The sequence below is a fragment of the Hermetia illucens genome, chromosome 4 (assembly GCF_905115235.1).
Source record: "Hermetia illucens chromosome 4, iHerIll2.2.curated.20191125, whole genome shotgun sequence".
Classification (NCBI taxonomy): Eukaryota; Metazoa; Arthropoda; class Insecta; order Diptera; family Stratiomyidae; genus Hermetia; species Hermetia illucens.
Genome location: NC_051852.1, coordinates 72,879,546 through 72,904,410, shown reverse-complemented (window position 1 = coordinate 72,904,410; position 24,865 = coordinate 72,879,546). Strand labels below are relative to the sequence as shown.

Sequence of the window (24,865 nt, the reverse complement as noted above, 5' to 3'; positions counted from 1 at the left end):
TCAGCCAACTGGGGCTGGATTAAGGGCGTTTTGGCCAAACTGGGTGTTCCTAGCTACTTGGCTCGGCTCATCGAGAGTTACTTTTCGGATAGACTTCTCTGGTACGAGACGGACGACGGGCCGAAGGAGTACATTGTGACAGCAGGTGTGCCTCAAGGTTCTGTATTGGGACCGCTGCTGTGGAACATAATGTACGACGGAGTGCTTGGCCTTCGCGTGCCGGAGGAGACAACGCTGATTGGTTTTGCGGACGACTTGGCGGTAATTGCAATTGCAAAGCATCCCGAGGACGTGGAGCTTTATGCAAATGAAGCCATTCATACCATCAAGTCATGGTTACGAATGGCCAAGCTGGACCTGGCGGACGAAAAGACGGAGGCGGTCCTCATTACCAACCGTAGTCGCAGGCTACTCATCGCGAGAGTGGTGAGGTCGATCCTGCTATACGCGGCCCCTGTCTGGGCGGGAGCGTTGAACCACGCGGTCAACCGGAGGAAGATATGTTCGGCATACCGGCCAATTGCGCTAAGGGTGTGCAGCGCATTTAGGACGGCGTCGACGGAGGCAGTGTGTGTTATCGCAGGAATGATCCCTATAGATCTTCTAGCGAGCGAGGCACACTGGCTCTACGAAAAACGGAAGGCAAATCCAGCCGAGGTGAATGCGGATTTCCGAAAAGCCATCAGGAGAGAGTTGTGTGGCAAGTGGCAACAACGATGGGATAACTCCGACAAGGGCAGGTGGACCCATATATTGATCCCGTGCATCGAGAAATGGGTCAACCGAAAGCACGGAGAATTGAATTACCACCTGACACAGTTCCTTACGGGACACGGTGGCTATAGGAAGTACTTGCATCGCTTCGAGTTGGACGAGTCTCCCAACTGTCCTGAATGCGGTGCTACACTCGAGGACCCGGAGCACGTTATGTTCTATTGTCCCAGATTTCTACAGCAGAAAAGGAGGTTGAACAGCATCTTAGGGGCGGACATCGAGCCCTCCAACCTGGTGGAAGAGATGTTGAAGTCGGAGGAAAACTGGATGGCGGTAAATGAGGCAGTAGCCGTGGTGCAGGCAAAACTCCTGGAGTTGGATCGAGCTCGGAAGGCGGCGCGACGAAGACGTGACATGGACGAGCTGGTATAGCGGACCAGAGCCTCCCCCGCGAAGTAATACTTCACGGTGGTCCCGCGGGGAGGGGCGGAAGAGTGGGGGTGGTTTTAGTGGGTGTGAATCCCACACACTGCTGCAACCTGGCGCAGCAGCGTCTTTCTAAGATTTCCACCTCCATCCATAAAAAAAAAAAAAAAAAAAAATAAAAATAAAAAAAAAAAAAGATACTTATTGAGGTGGTTAATCCTTTTTAAGGTTTTGTGTGATTGTTTCACGATATTAGAATCGAGTCGATAGCTGTCTGTCCGTCTGTCTGTCTGTCCGTCGCAGCCGGTTTATTCGGAAGCGGCCAAACCGATTGTCACGAAAATTGATGAGAGCATGTGACCTATTGTTCCCCTTACATACAGCAAATGGCGTCATTTTGTATTAAGTTTAGGGAGGCTCCCCATACATGTGAATGGAGGATGCAAATTTTTTTTTCATAAAATGTGGTTATGCGTGGTATCGAATGAAAGAGCTCAATTAGTACTTTTTGAAACTGGTTCCATATTTGATATCTGGTGAAACGTAGGGGAGTGGGGGCTCAAAATGTGACCCCCAAAAAGTAGAACAGGACTCGTTCTCAGAACATATCCAACCGAAAAATCTAAAAAAAAAATCAAAGTAGTGCATCTCTACGAAATCTAGGCCTCAAAATACATCCGGTTCCGATATCTTCACAAATAAAGTCAATAATACTATATTTCCACATTTTAGAAATTTACCCGGCAACTCCCCTTATGTCCATCTCAGAAGGCATGAGGATAACGGATAACATAATACACAATCTGGTCAAGTGTGAAGAAAATCCAACTATTATTAACAAAGTTATAGGGGGTGAACCTTTGCCATTTTTTGTGAATTTCGTGCATTCTACAGTGTGTTTGACGTAAACACCATATATCAATTCGTCAATACCACAACGAAGTAAGTTCATAAAAATGGGGCCGGAAGCAATTATATTGTTTTTGTTTTTTAGTCATTTGTATATGCATATCAACTCTAAACAGGCATGTGTGTATGTAAGTATAAGGTGTATGCGTGCCAATGAAGTTTGCGGATAGTGTCTAATTCAGATAGATATATTTGTACATTAAACCAACCGTATTTAATATATGTGCTATATATGTACGTATGTATGCTTTTGTGCATCGGAAATGTGGATACGATCAATTTATGTACGCGCATATGTACAGTATTCGGAAATAGGCAGTTTGTTTGTTTAAGGTGAGGATAATATCTATGGCTTTAATATGTACGTATGCTTTGTAATTTGGGAAAATAAGAAGGAATGTGTTTGATTTGTAGCTATATACATAAGATGAACACAAAACCTTTATACCCGAAGCGCGAGCTTCCTGAATTCTGACTTGTTTCCTGATAAGAAGGAATAGTTTGGCATGATCATCGATGGACTGTATACAGTGTACCGCCATCGAATTATGAACACTAAGAAAATTTTAGTGTGTTGCCTTTTGAACTTTGAAATAAAATAAATTATACTTCAAAAAGGATAAAAGGCTAATGAGTTTATTAAAATGGACATAACATTTTGTCCATCCAGCTTTGTTTCAAATTAAACTTTCAATTTTGCGCAGCATGCTATGTACACAACTTTCAATGCATTAAGAAATAAGTGGGTTGCCCAGGCACACGCAAATATTTTGTGTTAAAACTTGCTTCGCAGGTTTTTGACTCTGAGTTGATATCAGGAGACTTTGGTGGCCAAAAAAGAGCGGCTATGTTTCGACTGGGCAAAAACCTGTTGATATTTTCCGCGGCCTGGTGGGATGCATTGCCTTGCATAACAACTATAGAATCTCTATTTTGTTTGTGGGACGGTATGATTTTAAACCAGTTTCAGCACGTCAACGCTTTAATGTCTGAATGGACAAAAAGACTAAACAAGCCTCCATTTTTTATGCACTTTCTTTGCCCAGACGGGCCAACTGACTCTCCAGGTTGGGGGTTGGGTAAGGCTGACAACCCTACACGGAAAACCGATGTTACCAACGCACGGAAGAAACCTCAGGCAGGATGGATTCTATAACGAAGAACCCGGCAACGACAACGGATTAACGATTTGCGCATTCTCTCATGGAACGTGCACTCCCTGTACAGATTGAATGCTGCTGAGCAGCTAGGCGATACCCTGTCCCAATATAAGGCTAATGTAACAGCGTTGTAAGAGATGCGAGGGACAGGGGCCGGTTTCCTGGAGAAGAGCTACTACACCATATACTATAGCGGACATCCAGCAAACCATGTGCTCGGAGTAGCGGCTTTGAAAATATAAGCGAAAGGCTATGTACTCTGCGTTTGCAAGGCAAGTTTAGAAATATAAGCCTCATAAACGTCCATGTCCCTACGAGACAGTTGAGGAGGCCCTCGAAGCCTGTCCCAAGTATGATATCAAAATCATACTTGGAGATTTCAACAGTCAAGTAGGGACGGACCCCGTATTCAGGCGATACGTCGGCTCCCATAGCTTACATTGGGATACCAATGATAACGGATTGCGCATTATTCAGTTAGCAGTATCACACGAAATGGTGGTTGGAAATACCTAGTTTGTGCGGAAAGCGGTGCACAAACATACGTGGGCCTCTCCAGATGGGACCACTTTCAACCAAATTGACCACGTGCTGATTGAACGCCGCCACCTCTCAGCCTTGATGAATGTCAGAACATATAGGGGGGCCAATATAGATTCGGATCACCATCTCGTTGGCATGGTGCTCCGAGCTCCAATTACGACACCAGCTACAATCCCATGAAACATCAAAAAATGATCTTCAGTCGGAACGGCTGGTTTAACGATGAATGTAAGCTAGCAACGGAACGGAAGAATGCTGCATGCCGACTAATCTTGCATTATCAAAGAACGTGGGCACGCGCAGAGACTTATCACGAACTCCGTCGAGCGGAGAAACGACTTCACAGACGGAAAAAGATAGCCTGGGAGAGCCAACAAGTCTGTGAACTCGAAAAGTACAGGGAACAACCGCACCAAGCGCGGAAATTTTACCAACAAGTTAACAGGATGAAGCCTTATATACCTCGATGATCCCCCAAAAAGACCGAGACAAAGAGGGAAATCTGATTTCCGACAGAATGGGCATATTGGAGCGATATGTTGAGTATTTTTATGAACTGCTCAACAACCAAAATGTCGGCGAGTTGGAGGTCCCGCCAACTGAAGACGACAGAAAAATGCTGCCACAACCAAGCATAGAACAAACAGTCCGTGCAATTCATCGGCTTAAAAACCATAAATCGTCAGAAGCCGATGAAATTACAGCCGAATTCGTTAAATATGAAGGTGACAAATTACACTAAGGTGTTCATCAACTTATGCTCAAAGTATGGGAGCGAATCAAAGCCTGACGACTGATAACGAGGCATTATCTGCTCCATACACAAAAAGGGGGATATCACGCAGTGCAGGAATTATTGAGGTATCACTTTGCTGAGTACCATCTATAAGATATTCTCCGCTATCTTGCTAGGCCGGATAGCCCCATACGCCCAGAACATCATTGGCTCATACCAAAGAGGCTTCACTTCAGACAAATCAGCAACAGATCAGATTTTTTCTCTGCAGCAAGCGACGGAAAAATGTTAGAATATGAACATCAGTTGCACCATCTTTTCGTCGACTTTAAAGCTGCGTATGACACCATAGCTAGGGTAAAACTGTACACGGCCGTGAAAGAATTCGATATCCCGACGAAATTGATAACACTGACCAGGCTGACCCTGGCCAATGTGTAAGCTCAGATAAAAACAGCAGGATCACTCTCGAGACAATTCAACATCAACAACGGTCTACAACAAGGGGATACCCTATCATGCGTTCTCTTCAACCCGGCCCTGGAGAAAGCAGATGTAAATGCCAGAGGCACTATCCTCTTCAAGTCCACCCAACTACTGGCCTATATAAAAATAAAACTAGGTAGCTTGCTCCTACTACAATATATTTTAATAGTTAGTAAATACGTATTTCGAAAGCTACTTACTCTCTTCCTCAGTACTTAAGCTACCTAACTATTTTACTGGCCTATGCTGACGATATCGACATCATGGGAAGAACAACCAGAGATGTACAGTCTACCTTCATCCAGATCGGGCAGGCGACGCGAGATCTTGGGCTGCGGATTAATGAAGGCAAGACGAAGTACAACGTCAGCGCCAAAACTAAGAAAACGAACAACATCGAAACGCACTGGTCAAACGAAAACAATGAAGATAGGAGACTACAATTTTGAGACCGTTGAAAATTTCTCCTATCTAGGGCCGAAAATCACAACCGATAACAGCCATGACGATGAAATCCACGCACGGTTATTGCCAACAGAGCCAACAGAGTCTATTTCAGCTTACAAAAACTATTTCGCTCGAAATGTCTCACCATAGGGTCAAAGCTCTTACTGCACAAGACAATAATCTTGCTAGTCTTCATGTATTCCTCGGAGACTTGGGTTCTTAGCAAAAAAAAACTGCGAAATCTTGGCCGCGCTCGAGAGAAGAATCCACCGAAGAATTGTTGGCCCCCTACATGAGGATGGACGATTCCGTAGCCTACACAATGACGAAATCTATGAGCGATACCATGATCGTCCCGTTGTGGATAAAATCCGGCTCAATAGGTTACGATGGACGGGTCACTTAATCCGTATGGATGAGGATGATCCCACCCGGAAAGTCTATAAGGCCAATATCTATGGTAGAAAAAGAAGACGAGGCAGACCCTGCCCAAGATGGAGCGATGGCGTAGGTCAGGACGCCAGACAGCCTTTAGGGATATCGAATTGGTGGACATCGGCGCAAAACCGGCGTGTCTGGAGTTATTTATTAAAGCAGGCCTAAACCAGATACCGGTTGTTGCGCGGTTGATGATGATGATGATGTTCGATCGGAAACTTGGTAGGTCACTTAACAACAACAATTTCTAGGTAATTATGCCGTTTACCACGAATGAGAGCAAAGATGGCTCCTTTTTCGCTGCTATTCATATTATGAAGGATACGATTTTACTACAAATAGAAGAAAACGCAAATTTTTATTTTTTTGTCTTTTCTCGCTTTACCCGAAAGGCTATCGGACATCATTCGACTCAGCTGTGAATGATTCCCTTAGTCAAATCAGGGTAATAATCTCGGGCGAGCTCAATGCTAAATACATTGCCTCCTACAGTGTACTGTAGTGTACCGTTACGGACTTGAATGAAGCACTCTAACACGCTTCAAGGCCCTGATCCAATATGGGTTGTTGCGCCAACGATTGTATTATAACTTTGTTAATAATAGTTGGATTGCCTTCAAACTTGTCAAAATTATGTCCTATATTATCGCCTATGTTGATGTTATGGGGGAAGATGGAAGCGGTCCTCAGCACTAAACGCCGCAAGAGAAATTACGCGTGCGGAATCGTATGATCACTTGCAACCCGGCCATCAAATACTTGGGTTGATGATAGAGGGGAAACTCAATTTTAAGCAGCACAGAAAACATAAGCGCGAAAAAGCATCCACCACTAGTATGGCTCTGGCAGAGATGATGCCGAACATATGAGGGCCACGACATACTTGCAGTCTGCTCATAGCTAGGGTCACAGTTAGATACTAGACAGCTACCTCACTCCCCCTTGCCCCTCAAGGGGGGAAATCAGTGCGAGTACACACGATTTCAAATTGTTTTGCTCTTGAGTATGAGCGAGATGTACCGAAAACCCGATCAGCTGTGTTTGACATACCGCCCGGACTTGCCAATGAATTGGTGAGATTGGCAAGTTTTTGCTTATGTATAAGTGAATACGTGAAACAACTTTTTGCTAAATGGGTGAGCACGCCGTAGTACCAGAATAGCAAAAGCCCACCGATCTCTCTCTTACCAAAACGATTTGACGAAGATTATGCCTTTTCCTTGTTTAGCGTCTCTGATGTGTACAGATAAGCTTCTGCAAGCACATTTGCAAGTGGGGTCATTTTTATAAGGGTACTGCCTATAGTAGATCTACTGTGGCTAGGGTGGTGAGTTCTATATTGTTGTATGCCCGATGCGTATGTATGTACTTGTCGAAGGTATGCGTTCATGGGCACGTTTATGCGCAAGTCGAGTAGGTGAAAAAAATGCCCAACCTTGGCTGATAAGTGGCTATGGGAAGGTCACCCAGAAAAATAAACCAATATGGAAGAAGGGAAGGTGTATAAATTTACAATGCAGTGGCTCGGAATCTCAGTACCGCGAAAACTGTTGAATTGTCGGAATTGAAAAGGTCTGAAGGGGGCAAAGCCGAAGGCTTCCGCAGCCACGTAAAAAATGTATTTGGGTAAAATGCTGCCGCACGTGCTCAAAAGATTCAGATCACTATACAGTGCAAGGACCAAGATGAGGTCACTTCTAGGGCTGAAATCTGCTCTGTTTTAACGGAGCAGTTCAAGGTGCAGCATCAGAAAGGCGTATCAAGGTACACAGACGGCGACCATCGGGCTAACAGCGGAAGAAGCGCGGAAGCTGCTAGATATCGGGAAGGTCCGTATTGGATGAGTAGTCTGCCACCTTAGAGAGCAAATCTCATTGAAGATTCTAATGTCTCTTGTACGGACATCTGGAGAGACTGATGCAGGCGTTGTAGAGAAACGGGTGACATTGTTCGGCATTGTGGATACCAAAGGCATGTTGTATGATGAAAAGGAGGGCCTGGGCAAATTGCCGAAAGCGGCAAGTGCCCCGAGTTCAAAAGGGCGCCAAATGTAGTGAGAAAATGAGGTTGATTCAAATCAATCAAACACTGTAGAGTCGCTCAAGACCTGCTCTCGCAAATCACCCACGAATCAGAGGTTCAAGTGGCTATAATAAGCGAACTCTATAGAAACCCTAACAATAATGTATGGGTAATCGATCCTAAAGGTGGGGCGCCCTTACATAAATGTGTGTGATTGTTGTTGCAAAAGATCTGACGGATGTGGAATTATATTCATCCGAAGCAACTGTTGCTATAAAGAAGTGGCTGAAAGATGTAGGTCTTGCACTCGTGATGGATAAAACAGAGGCGGTGGTTATCACAAAGCGGCGTAAGGTAACCACTGCCCGTATCAGAATGGGAAATCATATCATCACTTCAAAACCAGCGATTAAATACTTGAGTGATGGTAAATGTGAAGCTGAATTTCAAGTAGCTCTAACACAATGTTTGCACCAAGACATTGAATGTTAGCATGGAACTGGCGAGGATGCCACATGTTGAGGGCCCGCGATACACTTGTAGACTGCTTATAGCTAGAAAAGTGAGGTCTATTCTACTCTACGCAACGCCAATTTGGTCAACTGCATTGCATACCGCATGAAATGCTCAAAAGATGAATACGGTTTATAGAATTACCACGGTTGGGTTGGGTAGAATTAGAAGTTTCAAACCGGCGGTTTTACCATCGTTATAATTCATACCCATATCAGGTTTTTGAATCTATATATTCGGAGACAATTACTTTTTAAATGCAAACTTTCCTTCTCCTTCCTCTTCCACCACTGCACTATCATATTCAAAAACGACAATGGCACGATGTACAGATTCAACCAGATCCGGTACGAAACCTCCACAATGCTACGCATTGGTTCTGTCATGGTTCAAATCAAACCTGGGGATCGAGAAGTGAGGAAAATTTCTTTTGCTTCTTCCTCCTTTCCCTCCCTTTGTTTGATGAGATTATTTAGGATAAATGTCCTTTGATAATGAGATCGGATCGTCCAAATCAAGTTTGCCATAAGCTTGATCGGGTTAAGACAAGAGGCTTTCAAATCACCACCTACTGTACCAAGCATTGGTCACCTTGTAGTCGTTTCCCAACGACTTTCATGTTCAGACCAATCTTAACCAGTGAATTTTCGTTAGCGCCAATTACTTGATCATACCATCGAAGGCGCCTCTTTGGAAATTTCCCCACGATCGATACAGCCACTGATTCAATGCAGCATCTTCGTCCTCATTACCGCGGGGCGGTGTTACATAGATATACTAATTGATCGACGCTTTGTATGATCAGCCCATTAATGCTAATAGGGAGAGTGCGATGACCCGTCAAACTGAGAGCCTTGGCTTTGTTGGTGTTTATCTTCATTTCAACTCTAATTCCCCCCCTCTTACCAAATCTAGGGCCATTTGGCTAAAGTGGGTGAAAGAGCAAACAGATGTCATCAGCGTAGTCGGGATGAATTCCTCCACGTCCTCCGAACAAGGCAACATGAAGGACGTCATCGACAAAATGAAGAAATAGTATCAGCAACGCAGGCGGACTTCGTTTTGGAACTCGAATTCCTCTGAGATGTTATCTCGATGAAGCACGCGACATTATCCGCCATTGTATCTCGCTCTGACAATAGCTATTGGTTTCAGCCAAATGCCCCTCCTGGGTAGAGCACTCCAGATAGCCTACCGGTTCACGCCATCGAAAGTTTACTCCAAATCGATAAAAGCGAAGATCGAAGCTCCGTGCACTGTTTACAGGCGAAAATTACAACCGATAACAGCTACGATGATGAAATCCGCGCACGGTTGTTGTCAGTTCCGATCGAAACGTCTCACCATAGGGTCCAAGCTCTTACTGTACAAGACAATCATCTTGCCAGTCCTCATGTATTCCTCGGAGACTTGGGTTCTTAACAAGAAGAATTGCGAACTGTTGGCCACGTTTGAGAGAAGAATCCTCCGAAGAATTTTTGGCCCCCTACATGAAGGTGGACGATACCGTAGCCTACATAACGACGAAATCTATGAGCGATACCATGACCGTCCGGTTGTGGATTAAATCCGGCTCAATAGGTTACGGTGGGCGGCTCACTTAATCCGTATGGATGAGGATTATTCCACCCGGAAAGTCTATAAGGGCAATATCTATGGTAGAAAAAGAAGACGAGGCAGACCCTGCCTAAGATCGAGCGATGGCGTAGGTTAGGGCGCCAAACAGCTTTTAGGGATATCGTTGATGATGGTGAAACGTCAACAACGCTTTTGATAGTGACACACGTCAAAGAACTTTCACTATCGGAAAAGGTATATGACTGTATTTTTTCGGGGAATTGTGGGGTCCTAAGTCCGCATCAACTTAATGACGGACCGGACCAAATGGAGAGCAACTTACTCCCTCTTTTTTTCGTCCACGGACCCCTCATTTAGGGTTTAGCATCCAAACGTTAAAAAAAAATGTCAGGCGATGACGGCTTTACGGTTTCTTACCAGGTCCGGCATTAAGTTGATGCAGACTTAGGAATATTTTCAGCTCTGCTCAATAAGGCGGATTTACGCTCAATATAATTCGTAGTCATGTTGTGTTCTACGAATTACAAAAGGAGCACATAACATCTGCGAGCCGCGGTCACGCTGCTCCCAGACAGAAGTGGGGCAGCGTCTGACGATTTGCCTCTCCTCCGGTAAGAAACCGTAAAGTCGTCATCGTCTGACATTTTTTTAGTCTATGATTGGTTGGTGAAATGCGTGTATGCTCCTCAGCAACAGTATCGAGGGTCCTCAGTATTCGCGGTTTCCGCAACTTCACCGGGAATTACAGCGTAAACTGGAAATTCTGGGCCTGACCGAAGTAAGATGATGGGAGTCTGGAGAGTACTTCTCTCCCTCTTGCCACCCTAATGGGAATGTGTTTTTACAGTCTAGAAAGCCAAGTGGTAGCACACGCGAATCCGATGTCGGCTTGCGTTCGACGACTACTGTAAGGCGCGCTTTCTTGACACTGGAGTCGGCTTCTGATAGACTTCTAACTGCAAGATCCGGTCCAGGTTAGGGAGCATCACAATTGTACAATGCTATGCACCAACGGAGACTTCCAATATATTGTAGAACGATGCTTTCTACGAGCAATTAAACAGGGTTCAGGGGAGTCTTCCTAAAGGTGACATTATCATCGTGACGGGTGATCTGAATGCCAGGGTGGAATTTGACAACACCTTGTGATGGGAAAACCTGGTCTTGACGACCGCAACGGTAATGTTGGCAGGTTCGTGGATTTCTGCAACTTAGATTGTTCGAGCACAGAGCCTGATCAGTTGGGTGTCAACTTCCGACCCCGTACGAGCAATCAGATTGACCACTTTGCAATGACATCAGCCTCACTTACGTTCGATTGCGTGTTGCACCTACCACGTCTTGCAGGATTGGAAAGCTGCGACCCCCAAGTTCAACATCGACCGCTTGTATGAGCCAGCGGTTGCCAGACAGAAGGAGAGTTATCTCGCTGATCGGACGGCAAATATACGTAGTAACCCGCTTAAGAATATCAATCGATCGATCTGACAAGAGAGAATTTGCTATTGCGCTAATCAGGGAAGTGGAAGGTACCGCAGATTGGAATGATTTCAGGATTGTGTACCATATCACGAAAGAACCTACATGTGGTCGCAAATTTTTCGATGGTCCTGTGCAGGATGTCGACGATTGACTTCTCATAAACAACTGACGAGATGGAAAGAATACTTCTCCAAGTTTCTTAACTGAGCTTGATGGTCTCTTCGCACATTTATTTACCACTGTAACTGCAGTTACTGCAGATCTGCTGCTTCCACTCGTACGGGAGAGTGGAAGAAGCAGACAATTTGAGGGATATCTGCGTGCTCTCTGCCGTCGTAAAGATAATAGCTAAATAATCCTGGAACGCATCAAAAAGCATCTCGAAAACTTGATCGGCAGAGAGCACGCTGGTTTCTACTCTGGATCCTCCTGCGTTGACCACATTAACACCCTTCGGATCATTTTGGAACCGTGGACGGAGTTTAGATCTTCGCCGCAGATGCTTTTCGTTGATTTCGAGAGAGCTTTCAATAGTGTGAACCGGAAGTATATCATGAGGAACATTCCGAAAAAACTAATAACCATTATCAGAGTGACATATGATAGCACAAAATGTCACGTACTGCATCGAAGCAAAATCTCAGGGGATCCTGTCACCAATATTATTTCTTTTTGTTGATGATGACCTTCTTCATGCTGCCATGCCTGGAGGACGTGGAAGAATTCCATGGACGATGACATCTTTCCTCAAACACCTCGATCAAGCTGATAAAATCTGTTTGAGCTTTCACCGAGTCATGGACTTTGGCCAAATGATTCTGGATTCGGAAAGAGGGCCAAATAGAGTTGGACTGAAAATAAACACCAACAAAACTAAGGGGCCTGAATCTGATAAGTCATCGTACTCGCATCTGCATTAATGGGCACAGTATCGAAGGCGTTGATCAATCTGTATAACTAAGGAAGCTTGGTTTCTTGCGACGACCGCTTTCGCTCCCCTGTCTAAAATTTGGAAATGCGGTTATCTCAGCACTAAGATCAAGTTGAAACGGTTCTGTGCTAACGTTCTTTCTGTGTTTCTATTTGGGAATAGCACAGGGTCTAAACTTTCGTCAATATTGCGTCGCACCATCTTAATACGCTGGCCTGACACTACCTCAAACGAACAACTTGGTCGGTGCACAGGTCTGCCACTCGTACGCACTGTGATCGGAAGATGGAACGCCAATTGCAGTGCCGCTATACCTTGCAATGGAACCCGCTCTCCCAAGATAGCCGGCGAGTGGATCGCCCCAAGAGCACTTGGCGCAGAACAGCAGGGAAGGAGTGCGAGGGTCTCGGGAACCGCGAACCATGATGCGTAGTTGTGGTTGACGTGCTACACCCACCAAGAGGTACATACAATATACTTCATAAGTGCTTTTCATTTCTTTATAAAACAGACGGCCCATAATACTGGCCTTCGTAAATGAACATGCAAAAAAAAAAATCCACTTTTCAGCCTCGCCAAAGATTGTTTCATTCTCGCCTGTCTAGGGTACTTGTATGTATGTTCTTTACTCTTTTAACTTTTTTTTAATACGAATGCCTAACGTATGTATGTATAATTCCATAAAATAAGAAATGTTTTTGCTCAAGTCTAGAACCACTTTAAGTACACTTGACTGTTTTCTATAATGATTCATAAATAACCAATCGAAAAATTCCAATTTACACAGAAATAATCATTGACCTTACAAACACAAATTGCTTTGTTGTAACAATTTCACTTTATTTTTACACATTGACCATTTTTCACTTATATGAAAATAAATTTGTTACAAACAAAAATTCAGTTATGCATAGAAGTTGTATTCATACATATACGTAATAGCCGCCTTGCTCATTTTATTCATTCCATGATACAGAGGCATTAATGCAATATGAATGATTTACACGTTTTTCTCCTCAGTCTGTCAATATATAGAATAATATAACTTCTTTATCGTTAAAAATGCCTTTTCATTATCTTGTATAAAGTTCCATTCAATATATTAATGATTATTGTATATAATTTTTGCTTATTACTTTCTGTACTTTTATTCTTTTATCTTTTTTATCGAGATGACAGAATATATCACATTTACTTTATTCTTATCAGTAAAATCAAACGATAAATTGCATTAGGTAAAACATTTACGTTATTTAAAATTGCCCTACTTATATACATTCTTTCCAGCTTCATCTCCAATACCATCATCAAACGCATATGTAGGGTAAACTTTTCTCTTTTAGCAATAACTATATGCAATTAATTGGATATCCTCAATTTCACAAACTTTAGTTCTTCTACCTTATAGTCTACGGCGATCTATGTACTTCCATTTCGAATCAAAGAATGTAACTCAACACACTGTAATATAAATTTGTATCTAATCATCTAACGCTAGCATAAAAGAATTGTGAAGAACCGCAGTTTTATGGCTAGGTCTATAAACTGTTGTGTGATACTAAACGGTGCCTTAGAAATTGTCCACTATCTGCTACTCTTTGCACTTGAAATGTCTTATTTTTAGGGAAAACCGTGAACAATTATTTAAAAAAAATTACATCGATTTCTCATGTTTCCAACACAATTTTTGACTTTTTTTTATTACATAGTTTTCAAATTAAGAAGCCATGAATTCGTACCTAAATAGCTATTGCACTTCCCTTCAAAACCCTTGCAATTTTTCCCAGTTTAATGAGCAGATTGAAAATAAATGTTCTCATGGCAGTTTCAAAAAAGGAAAAAAAAAAAATAGCGTACTATCCAATACAGCAAGAGCTGCACAATTTTCCTTCAGTATCGGACCAGTTGGAACAGATGAAATATTTAAATCTCAAACCTTAATTCACAACTCGTACATCGCATCTAAGTGAAAAGCTGATTTGGCGACTAGGAATTAATATAAAAACCTGGGAAATTCGGGGTAACAATACTAAATCAAAGTGGCTATGAACTTCTATTATTAGAAATAATTGAAAAAGATAAAAAGAAGTACCCTCCATTTTTGACTAAAAAAAAAGTGGAGCGACGCTGGCTGGGCCAGTTACTTTCTGTGGAATTGGGAAGGAGCCAATAATTAAGAGGCAGGAAGAAGAAATATGAGAAACGAAGCTATCATTAATTGCCTAAACCTAACCAAAAGAAACATCTTACAGATTAGAGGGTATACTCACAGGTCCCTGTTAGTTAGACTACCATCCACCGAAACTGAGAAATTATCTACAAATTTTGCGGGAAGGCATTGTTTAGATTTACGCACATCTGGGAGTCTACTAAATAGGAAGGGATTTACTTAAACACTTAAAAGTAGATGACATTCAAAGATTTCTGTCGATAGTAGGACTTTATGGCGTACTATAGTTGACATAAGCATAATAAAACCATCGAAAATAGTTTTTTAGAACGCGATAATTAGCGCCTTATTTAATAATAATTTCATCTATATTGCCATCAATTTGAGAACCATTCTCCTTGTCCATTTAAACTGACTGTACTAGTTGAAGGTATGATTTTTTTTTCCTACCATGTCCCATGGGCCATTTGTTCCAAAACATCTGATTTTTTTTCAAAAATGCTACCGCGAACAGGTATATCTGTAATTCCGATCCCACATTCATAGGCGAATTATAATTTATGATGATCCAAACAAGCCAGCGGGTTTGAGTCGATTGAAGTTATTAAATAAAAATCGAAACATGAACTGGAGGGCAGCCCGGAAAGGGTCTACGTTTCCAAAATGGAAAAAATGTTGGCATATGTGCATTGCTTCAATGAAGCCTACTTTCAAAGCGACATGGATTTTGGTGAATAAATGAAAAATATCTCGTATTATTTAGCAACTATTCCTACGATGTTGACAAAATATTTATTCTTTAACATTCAAACGTTCTTGTACTACCTGTCCTGGTCTTTTCCTTGCACAATCTTTATATTATGGAACCTGCTACATTCCAAAACCCAAAAGCATACGAAAATTTTAGGTAAATCCCCAACACGTTCGCATAATTAAGAGTAATCTAAAAAACTTGCATATTTAGGATGACGAAAGCACGCACACTGCAGATTACCCTCCTCCATTATACTGTTCCAAATCGCATGTACTGTCAAATATTCGTGACCAAATAATTCAATTATCATATAGTGCCACTAAACAAATATCAAGCTATAATTGTAAAACGTTTTGAAGCTGCTTCCATAACAAGACGGGATAACCCACCCGAAGCCAGGGACTGTGTGGATGTGTTATAGAGATTCTCTTGATCCACGTGAACCCAGGAGTGCATATGCAAACGTTTCTTTAGCCTATCATATTGTATACTTGAAGGCGGTTTCCCCTGTTTTAAACACAGGATTCACGACCAGACCTATTCCGCACACTAAACTTTCCTATTTTCAAAAAAACTTCGAAAGTGCAGTTCAAAATATGACTAATAAAAAAACCTTCACTGGTACATTATTCCTGCGCGCCTATGCAATTTCGTGACAATAAGTTTCGGCATTTCTAGGTAAGTTTCGATGATAGAAAGTCAATGATAACTAGCCTTTCGAAAGATTAATATATAATTCGATGGCATGTCATATTCAGTCAGCTTGGCCAAATTCAGCGACACGCGTAGGTCCTTCCTTCATCGTGGCTGTGTCAGCTCTGTTGTACAGAATTACTTTCTATAGACTGTCACATATAAATAAACTTATATCATGAAAACATTAACATTCAACTTAAAAACGACTATCGTAAACCTATCTTCCAAAGAATTTTTGCTTATTTAAAAAACGCGAAGGAATCATCAAATTTGTCACCGACCGTCAGCGTTACCTATAAAGCAAAATAAAACATTAACAAATAAAAAAATGTAAGAAGCAAACCACAACAAATGAACAAATTAATATTTTCTTTTATCAGACTCCTTTTTTGCCCTGATTTTCTGATTTAAGGACAATGACACAATTAACGGAAATAGTCGAATATGGGAAACTCAAACTAATCACAGGACAGGTGCACTATCAAAAATTTATAATATTGGCTCTGGCGGTTTCGATCGCAGGGTAGAGGCGATCTCATCAGACGCTGCCTCAGCGCCTCTACGCTGCGGAGTAGCGTGACCTAACCGAAAGCGGCAACAGGTGGCATTTGGCGCGTTTATATTGAATTCAAAACCCGCCAACGGTATGAATTATAACGACCGATGACAAAATGAAAATTTTGTTTGGGATGAGCTTGTCCTGCGATCGAAACCGCATAGCCAATATTATAAATTTTTAAAAGTACTGGGCGCTTGCCCACGAAAGTGTAGTCCGCGCACTGAATAGCAGAAGTAAGTTGCTTCTCAAATATGTGCAGCCCGCCATCAAGTAGATGGTGGGCTCAGGACAAGCTCATCCCAAACAAAATTTTCATTTTTAGGTGCACTATGCTCTTTTAAATGAGGGATTAATACTAAACACTTTATCCTGTGGGAAACAATATAGCTCAGCGATGAAATAATGGCACGCTCACTTAACCAGTAAGAAACCTTGCGAAACGTCTGGATTTCCATTTTTTTGATAACAGGCTCACACATAGACTACAAACAGGTAAAAACTTAGCCGCAACTTCAACGTTCTTCCCACATTTGGACATACATAAAAGAACAAAGGCGGTGGTGACACCATTCCAAATTTCTCCATTCGAATCCGAGTGGTTTGAATCATTACAAAATTAGGACGTAATACGGAGGGTGAAAATAAGAAATCCAAATGTTAATATCACAATACAAATGAAACAGTTTTGAAAATGCCAGGTTATAGGTCGAAAATTTATTAGAGGGCGGCAACACAAGCCCTAAAATTACTAGTTTGATGAAGAGTTTTCTGTTCCCATAAGCTAGAGTACAGCGAAAAACCTAACCAAGCTAAAGAATAAAACTATAATCACCTCCAAAGACAAGACAAGAAAATATGCTGCCAAAACAAGCAAAAATTTAATGACAGGCCTGTAAAGCTGAACAATAATATATGATCCAGGACTTCAGAGTTGAATACACAAGAAAGAGGATGATTATCCACACCGCTGAAATTACCAGGAAGGTAGTGTCAAACACAATCCAGGCCGTTTATCTGTAAATTGCTTTCAATTTTTCCAGCTCAAGAAACTCAAGAAAGAAAACAAGTTAGCTACAGAGGCGTATCTTCCCTATGTAAGGTTTACAAAACAAAAAATCATCACATTTGAACTTGAAACGATATTCAGAGATACATAATTTGCTTTTGCTTTTATTTTGCTAAATTGCACAGAAGATGTTAGCTTCTCCAATTGGACAAAACCCCATTTAGAATCAATTTATGGCAGGAATCTCGAGTAGCAATCCCTTAAAAGTTCTTCCTCCTCTATTTTCCCTCCTTTTTCCTTCTTGAACTACTAACGTTTAAAATATCCAGCTGCATGATTAAAAATTCAGGTCGGAATTCGATCTACCTGAACAACAGCACTTTGAATTCGATTGCCAATTTAGCTCAGACATGCTTCTATGCGATATTAGTGCTGTTTAGAATTACTTTTCGTCCCATATTAACTCTCAGAATGCAACAATTGGGAAAGTCGCGTAATAGAATCTAACTAGAAGAGGTCAAAAACCAGCACAATATTCAAAATTATTGAGTGAAGAATGAAATGTAAAAAAATACTGAATACGCAATAATAACTAAATAAGCTGCGTTTCGTTTGGAGGCGGTAATTATTTAGGAAGTATTTTATGCAATTGTATGTAATGTGATTTAATGGAAAATTTTCTGTTTCTGAGCTGATTTGACATTTTCTCTCAATGTTTTGAAGTAACAACGCGAAATGCCATCAAAAACTGATGTAATGAATAACAATCGCGGTTAGACGGAACACTTCGCGAGGATCACGAGCGCCAAACAAAAGTGATTTCGTGGAAGATTTCAATATACTCGAACTAACAAAATCTACACATTCACTCATTCATGAATATTACTGCACTTATGACGCCTACTTATAATACCCAATTTTTTATACGGAAAAATGCAGAGAATGAAAAAAATACTAAAATTATTTTCAAATGCCTATAAACACAGATCAGCTTCTCATATGGTAAAATATTGCTAGTTTCTCTAGCTTCTACCCAAATATCAATTAATCGCTTTATAAAGAAATAATCGTTTCTATGGTAGCGTATAAACTTCTGGATGCGGATAACAGGAAATCCATGGCACGAAGTGTTGAAATGACATTTTTAACAAAAGCTTGTGTGAGAGAAAAAAAGACTGTGCTTATGACTCAACAAGTTTTCTATCGTTATTGCTTCCTCTTTTCACACCAATATATAAGCTATACATATAATAGTAACTGCGCCTTCCCAGACTGGAGTGCAGCATCTAATGATTTCATCGTAAGCCGGACGTTACTTGAAACATTTTCTGTCATACACATATATGTACGTAATCGTATAAAGAGGAAAAATGTACTCGACTCAAAGATCGTGATTCCTGCAATTAACGTTAATCACAATTTTTTGATAACGTTTTCTGATAGCCACCCAGTTTTACCCTCCATATCACTCTGCCATAACTTGTTCTTTGAAATAAAATTTATTCAGCATCAATGTCCCTTTTGTTACAATTTGTATTCCCCACTTTGCAATCCGCTTCCTTACATTCGAGAGAAGAGACCGATTCCGAAATCTTCTTTGAAGAATTCTTGGCTAGGCTTTCCTTAATTTTCAGAATCACGTGGGTTCCATGATGAGTAGCATCATTCAAGTTGGATGATAGAGATGATGACCCACTGCTATCAATATTAGCCTTTGCCGACTTCTGACGCCTCAATTCTGCACGGTTACCTTTTCTACTCGCATTCGTTGTTGACAATGATGCAGAAGCGATCTCAGGCAGACTTGAACTATATGCCAATAGCGTTGGCAATTCATTAAAATTATTAATAATAGGATCAACTACACTGTTCGATGTTAGCACGACCGATTTCCCGGTTTCGTCTAGTATAATGTTTAGCTTATCAGTACTAGGTTTAGTTTCACTACAAGAGTTAGTGTTCTTATAGAGAGTAGCACTACTATCAGATGGAACCATGTTGTTGTTCGTCAGAGTACGATTTTCAAAAATATTCTCTAATGAATAATATTTCTCCTTCTTGCTGCTGAAGCCAGTCGCACAACCTGATCTTGATTTCAGCTGATCTGTGAAAAGGGCTAGTTTTTCCGTCGATTCATCTAATTTAGACGGAGGGATATTCACAGATCTGTTCACTTCTTTAAGAAGAAGTGTTTCGTTTTCAAATGGTAAACTAGGTTGTCGTGATTTACCTTTCCGGAATAAAAACTTGCTGACTTTTCCACCTCGCCGCTTGTTTTCCTCGTCGTCGTCGTCTTCGTCATCATAGAGAGCGCAGCAATTGTCCTCGTTGCTACCGCTGTTTCCATTCAACTTTGTTTCGGCACAATTCGTATTTCTGTTACAATTCAAAAAGTTAATACCATTTACAGAAAGTTTACAAATATCGTACTCTAGTGTATCCAAATCTATCTCGAGTTTCAACGGATCCAAGCTAATTTTAAAGTCTCCCGATTGTTGGTCGAGATTTTCATTGATATAATTTATATGAATCGGCGACGTTTGCAATAGTTCAGGGCTGAACTGTACGTCAGGTGGTGTGTAATAGACGGAAGCTTTGCTGTCTTCGACGCTCTTCGCAGAAAAGCGCTCTAGGATTTTGTTTTTTGTTTCCAAATCAATATTTTCAGAAAGTTCGTTGATCTTTGATTTTAAGTAAACGTCGAAATCTGTGAAAAAAGTTATAAAAATTGAGTTTTGCTATTTACTATAAAAATATAGGCATTAGTATTAGTCAAACACATATATAGAAAGCCAATTAAATGGATTTAATAAGTATAAGCAACAAAGGACACAGAGATGAACCAGTACAAAATTTTGCCCCTGCACAGAATGGTAAGTTCACAAAGTAAAAGAACATTTGTTTCAATATAGGCAATCTAAACATCTGAAAAATATACACGATTCCATTTAAAACGGTTCTGAATAATAAATGACGAGTCTCGTTTTGACTTACCCCGCCAAAGAAAAAGAATATAAGAGTACATAAAATGTGTATTCTATTTCTAGCAATATTAATTAGAAAGTATCTTACATCGATACTCTAGCTAATTGTGAACATCTTCATGAAATTGCTTCACGCATTAGCACAACTCCTATAAAGTTACGCCAGACAACTAACGTCTATTATGATCAACGCAACAACGAATCTCTCAAATCAAAATCTCTCATAGCATTGTTCGACCTATCATATTATATACGTACATAGTTTCAAGTACTAATCAGCTACCAAAAACAATAAATTCCTCCTTGTGATAATGGAGGTAAACATGTTGCGTCGGATCAGGAGCATAATGCGCGATCTGTCTATTATGTAGAACTTGCAAAGAAGACATCTTAAATTTGATGGTCGTGTTATCCGGGATAATGAGAATTGGCCAGCTAAGATGGGCCCGAACATCTAAGTCGATGAACCGATCAAGACAGCGATGACTTGATACCACCCGGATTAAGCTTATGACAGAGAAAACTAAGGAACTCGTTCTAAACGAGCCAACCACTAACAAACGGGATAACGATTAATAAAGAAGAACCGTAGGACCTGCTCTCAAAAACAATCTGTTAGATAAATGTCGAAGTGACTTTAATCTCCAAACCATACTATAATTATAGAAGTGGAGGCAACAATATAGAAATTTCGAAAGTAAGTCATCCAAGAAATTATAAATTTCTCGGAAATCGTACTTATCAAAACAAAAATAACACCAAAACAACTGGAAATGTATCTATTTCTTTTCCTCCTAGTGGGATGATGGCACATACGTAGAGAAGCTATGCGTCTTAGTTTTGGATTAGAAAATTAAAAACCCCAAAACCAAAATGAAATGGGACAACTAGGGCTGGTTGATAGCAATTGTATAGTCATTTTCCAATCTCATTTCAACGAGTATGCAGTGCACGCAAGAAAGATAGTTCACCTGAAAATTATTCACTATTTTCTAAACTACTGAATGCAGCTCAGTAAAATATTCTACAAATGAACGACATAGACATTCAGGACAGAATGAACAACAGATTTCAATATTGAGCGAAATAGTGCTAGCTAAAATACTGAATTCTTCGCAAACTGAAAAAATTTTGGAATTACGGCAACCAGAAAAATTTTATGGAAATCGAATTATTGACAGGAGTCGCAAAGGCCAACTCAACCACGTGCAATTTCGCCATGCTCTTATCGCGCGTCGATTTGTCGATTTGGAAACTGTAGAATTTCAACACTTCTCCAGAAGTCTGCTACCTGATCTAAATCGAGATTTCTTTCTCGACTGCATTTGTTGAGATTTTTATAAAATGCATGACTTTTGTAAGAGCAAGGTGTTATTTGCGATTTCCTAAAAACTTTTTTGCAGATACGATACGAACCTACCGCAACTCGATCATTGATCAGTATCTCATTAGAGACGCTGCGGTTTGCGATGTCGACAAATCTCTTGTTATTCGAACCAACCTGTTGGTCCGAAGTCAAGTCTTTGCCCAGAATCCAACAACACAAAGCAGTGTGAATCATACCGTGTTAACTATATACATGTACCAGAACAGGGAGAAAATTGTTGCAGACCAGCCCCAACTAGCGGTGTTAATGCATCGAGCAACACCGAATTCGGTGCGACCGTCAGTAGAAACAGCACTTCTCATGCAAACGCTCAATACGCTGTCCATTGGTGTATATAGGAAAAATACGATTCATTAGACTCAAAACCATGGTTTGGTTCATATTTATCTTCAATCTGACCCATCCAAAACCAGTGCCAATATATATGTCTCAGTGAGAGGGCAAGTATAATTTCAGGCGGAAATATATGTTGCAGGTAACCTCCAAAGAAACTATAGCTAATCAAATATTGAGATTCTGATCGCTAAAATGCTTGATCCTTCATTATAATCTGATAGATGCGGATGTGGTCAATAAAGGAGAATCTAAAGCAGAATTTCATGAGAACACTACCACTCTCGATGGCTCTACTCCGCTTGACGGCATTGATTGTCGAGGCGCTTTCACTTTCATTCCTTTATCCTTCTGCTCTGTGCACTAGATTGCTTATCATAGTGGACGAAAAGCCTACCATCATCGAAACACAATCGCTTGAACATTTTTCGTTAAACAATACAAAGTTCCAAAATCGCGGTTATTCAAGCAACTCGTACGAAAGTTTATGCATCAGCAGGCAATCCATGCACACTAAACTAAATTCTCACATGGATAATTGTAATGATTCCTTAAAAACCCACTGCCCCTATAGAATTAATAATGATAATACTAATCGTTGGCGCAACAATCCAATTGAATCAGTGCTTTGAAGTATATTAGAGCACTTCATTCAAGATTGAAACGGTACACAACAGAGTTACAGTACCCAGTAGGAGACAATGTGGTCAGCATTGCGTTCACTCGAAATGATTACTCCGATTTCACTCAGGTACTCATTTACAGGTGAGTCGACTGGTATCCGATGTCAAATCATGATACAAATCCCATTGCCGCCAGTGAAATTTGAACCGCCACCTTCTGTACAACATCCTTGTGCTCTAACCACTCAGCTATCCGGACTATAGAATTAGTATATAATAATCAGTACAATGCAAATCTAGTTGCAAGTAGTGCTAATTAGAATAAAATACTATACAACTTATAAAAAACGTAATTATCAGCAGACCTACACCACTGAAGAAGTGGAGAGACAAATAAAAGAACAGAGTGGAGCTTTAGGTCTGAAATAGAATAACAACATTTTTTATTAAAGTGTTTCGACGAAATAAACTTTTGTGTAGTTGTTTCGTAAGTTAAAGTTTTTTTAACTAACACTGTAATTCTAGAGATTTCAATGGAGCTATCTAGCATTTTGAATCATATAAATGAGAACCTTTCGAACATCAATCTAATTTATTCATAGACATTTGCGGATATCTCTCCGCTTACCTGGTAAAGATTTCAATAAGGCAATTAACAAGGGAACCAAGCTCAAAATAACGCGAAGAGAAATATACCGCTAAAAGTGAAGACTTTTCTTCCACATCATATTGGTAAACCTATATTGACTAGCCGGGAATGAAGCTTGCTTTCGAATCAATTGTTTCTCCAAGTTCAAGGAGCAGGTGTCTCCCATGACAAGATCACGGGATAAGCCCATATCGCAGCTGCTCATACTTATTAGTTAAAGAACGCGGGGGGTTATTAGTAAGTAAGCGTGATTTTGCACTTTCCATAGGTAACAGGGTTTTTTTAAAAACCAAAACGACGTTTGCTATTATACCTTTTAAGAAATACATTGCATATCACAAGAGTGTAATGTTTTTATAAAACCGCTTTATCTTCACGTAAAAAAATCTCTGCTCAATGTGACGTAAAGTGGGAATATTAACTTGCATTATTCAGTTTTCATGTTAATATTTCTACACAACCAACAAATGTTGCTGATATCAAGTTTGATTGTTCCTGCATTGCAATCAACCTTTGTGTCAATGCTTCGTTATGAGCTAATTAGAAGATATGTGTGAGTACGAGGCTCAACCTTTGCGCAACGCCAACATCCAGCGGGATTCCTTTTCAATGATTTAACATTTCATTGGTTACGTATCATTTTCAGGTGTATTCATAGGAAAATAAGTAATTAGTCATCAAATATGAAGCAATATTCAATGATCATGAATGTGCCTAATGAGTAAGAAAATTAGTGAATGGTCTCTTCAAGCTAGCTATCAATCAATGACAAACAAATAGTATGATTGACTGAGTGTCAAATGATGACTAGCCTCTATTTCTACACTGCACTTTCTTTAAACTAAAATTAATTCTGTATTTTGACTCACAATTGTTTAAATATTCTTCGATCCACTTGTCTAAAGTTCCAAACAAATTAAAATTATTAAATCATGCGTAACGTATTAAAAACTAAACAATAAGATTTTAAAATAAAGGATTCCGAACGCCATTTATGTAAAAGGTATTAATTGGTACAAAATAATTTCTTTACCTTTGTCCATATTTTCATCACAGCGCCCACGACAATTCTCGAAGTAAAAACTGGGAAGGTTCTCCAAAACTTTATTCAAAGTTTGTTGTTGGTATTTATAACTTTCTCTAAGACGAAGCACTTGATGAGCACTAAACTTTCGTATTTTGTTACGCTGGAATACATAGTTCTCGCGTACCCAATTTAATTGACCTGTTGAGTAATCTCGTGCTCGTTTTACCTAAAAGAAAAAAATCGAGAAACCATGTTTCAGTGTCTACACAACTCACAAATCTCGTCTCATTTT

At 40.5% G+C, this 24,865-nt stretch overlaps 1 protein-coding gene across 3 annotated transcripts in view; it reads right to left on the bottom strand.

Moving 5' to 3' along the window:
- Positions 1-13,204: 13,204 nt before the first annotated feature.
- The window catches only part of LOC119655912 (immunoglobulin domain and leucine-rich repeat-containing protein 2), a 47,046-nt gene continuing 35,385 nt past the window's right edge, over positions 13,205-24,865 (bottom strand). Inside the window, exons 6-10 of one of the 3 annotated variants that reach the window (XM_038062076.1) lie at positions 24,580-24,799; positions 24,416-24,445; positions 20,001-20,277; positions 19,801-19,946; positions 13,205-16,298 (exon numbers count right to left, since the gene is read on the bottom strand). In XM_038062076.1, coding sequence (XP_037918004.1) covers positions 16,279-16,298; positions 19,801-19,946; positions 20,001-20,277; positions 24,416-24,445; positions 24,580-24,799 — 693 coding nt within the window. In that variant the 3' untranslated portion in view covers positions 13,205-16,278. Of the gene's footprint in view, positions 19,947-20,000; positions 20,278-24,415; positions 24,446-24,579; positions 24,800-24,865 lie in introns of all 3 variants that reach the window. The other 2 variants (XM_038062074.1, XM_038062075.1) reach the window with 2 other exon arrangements.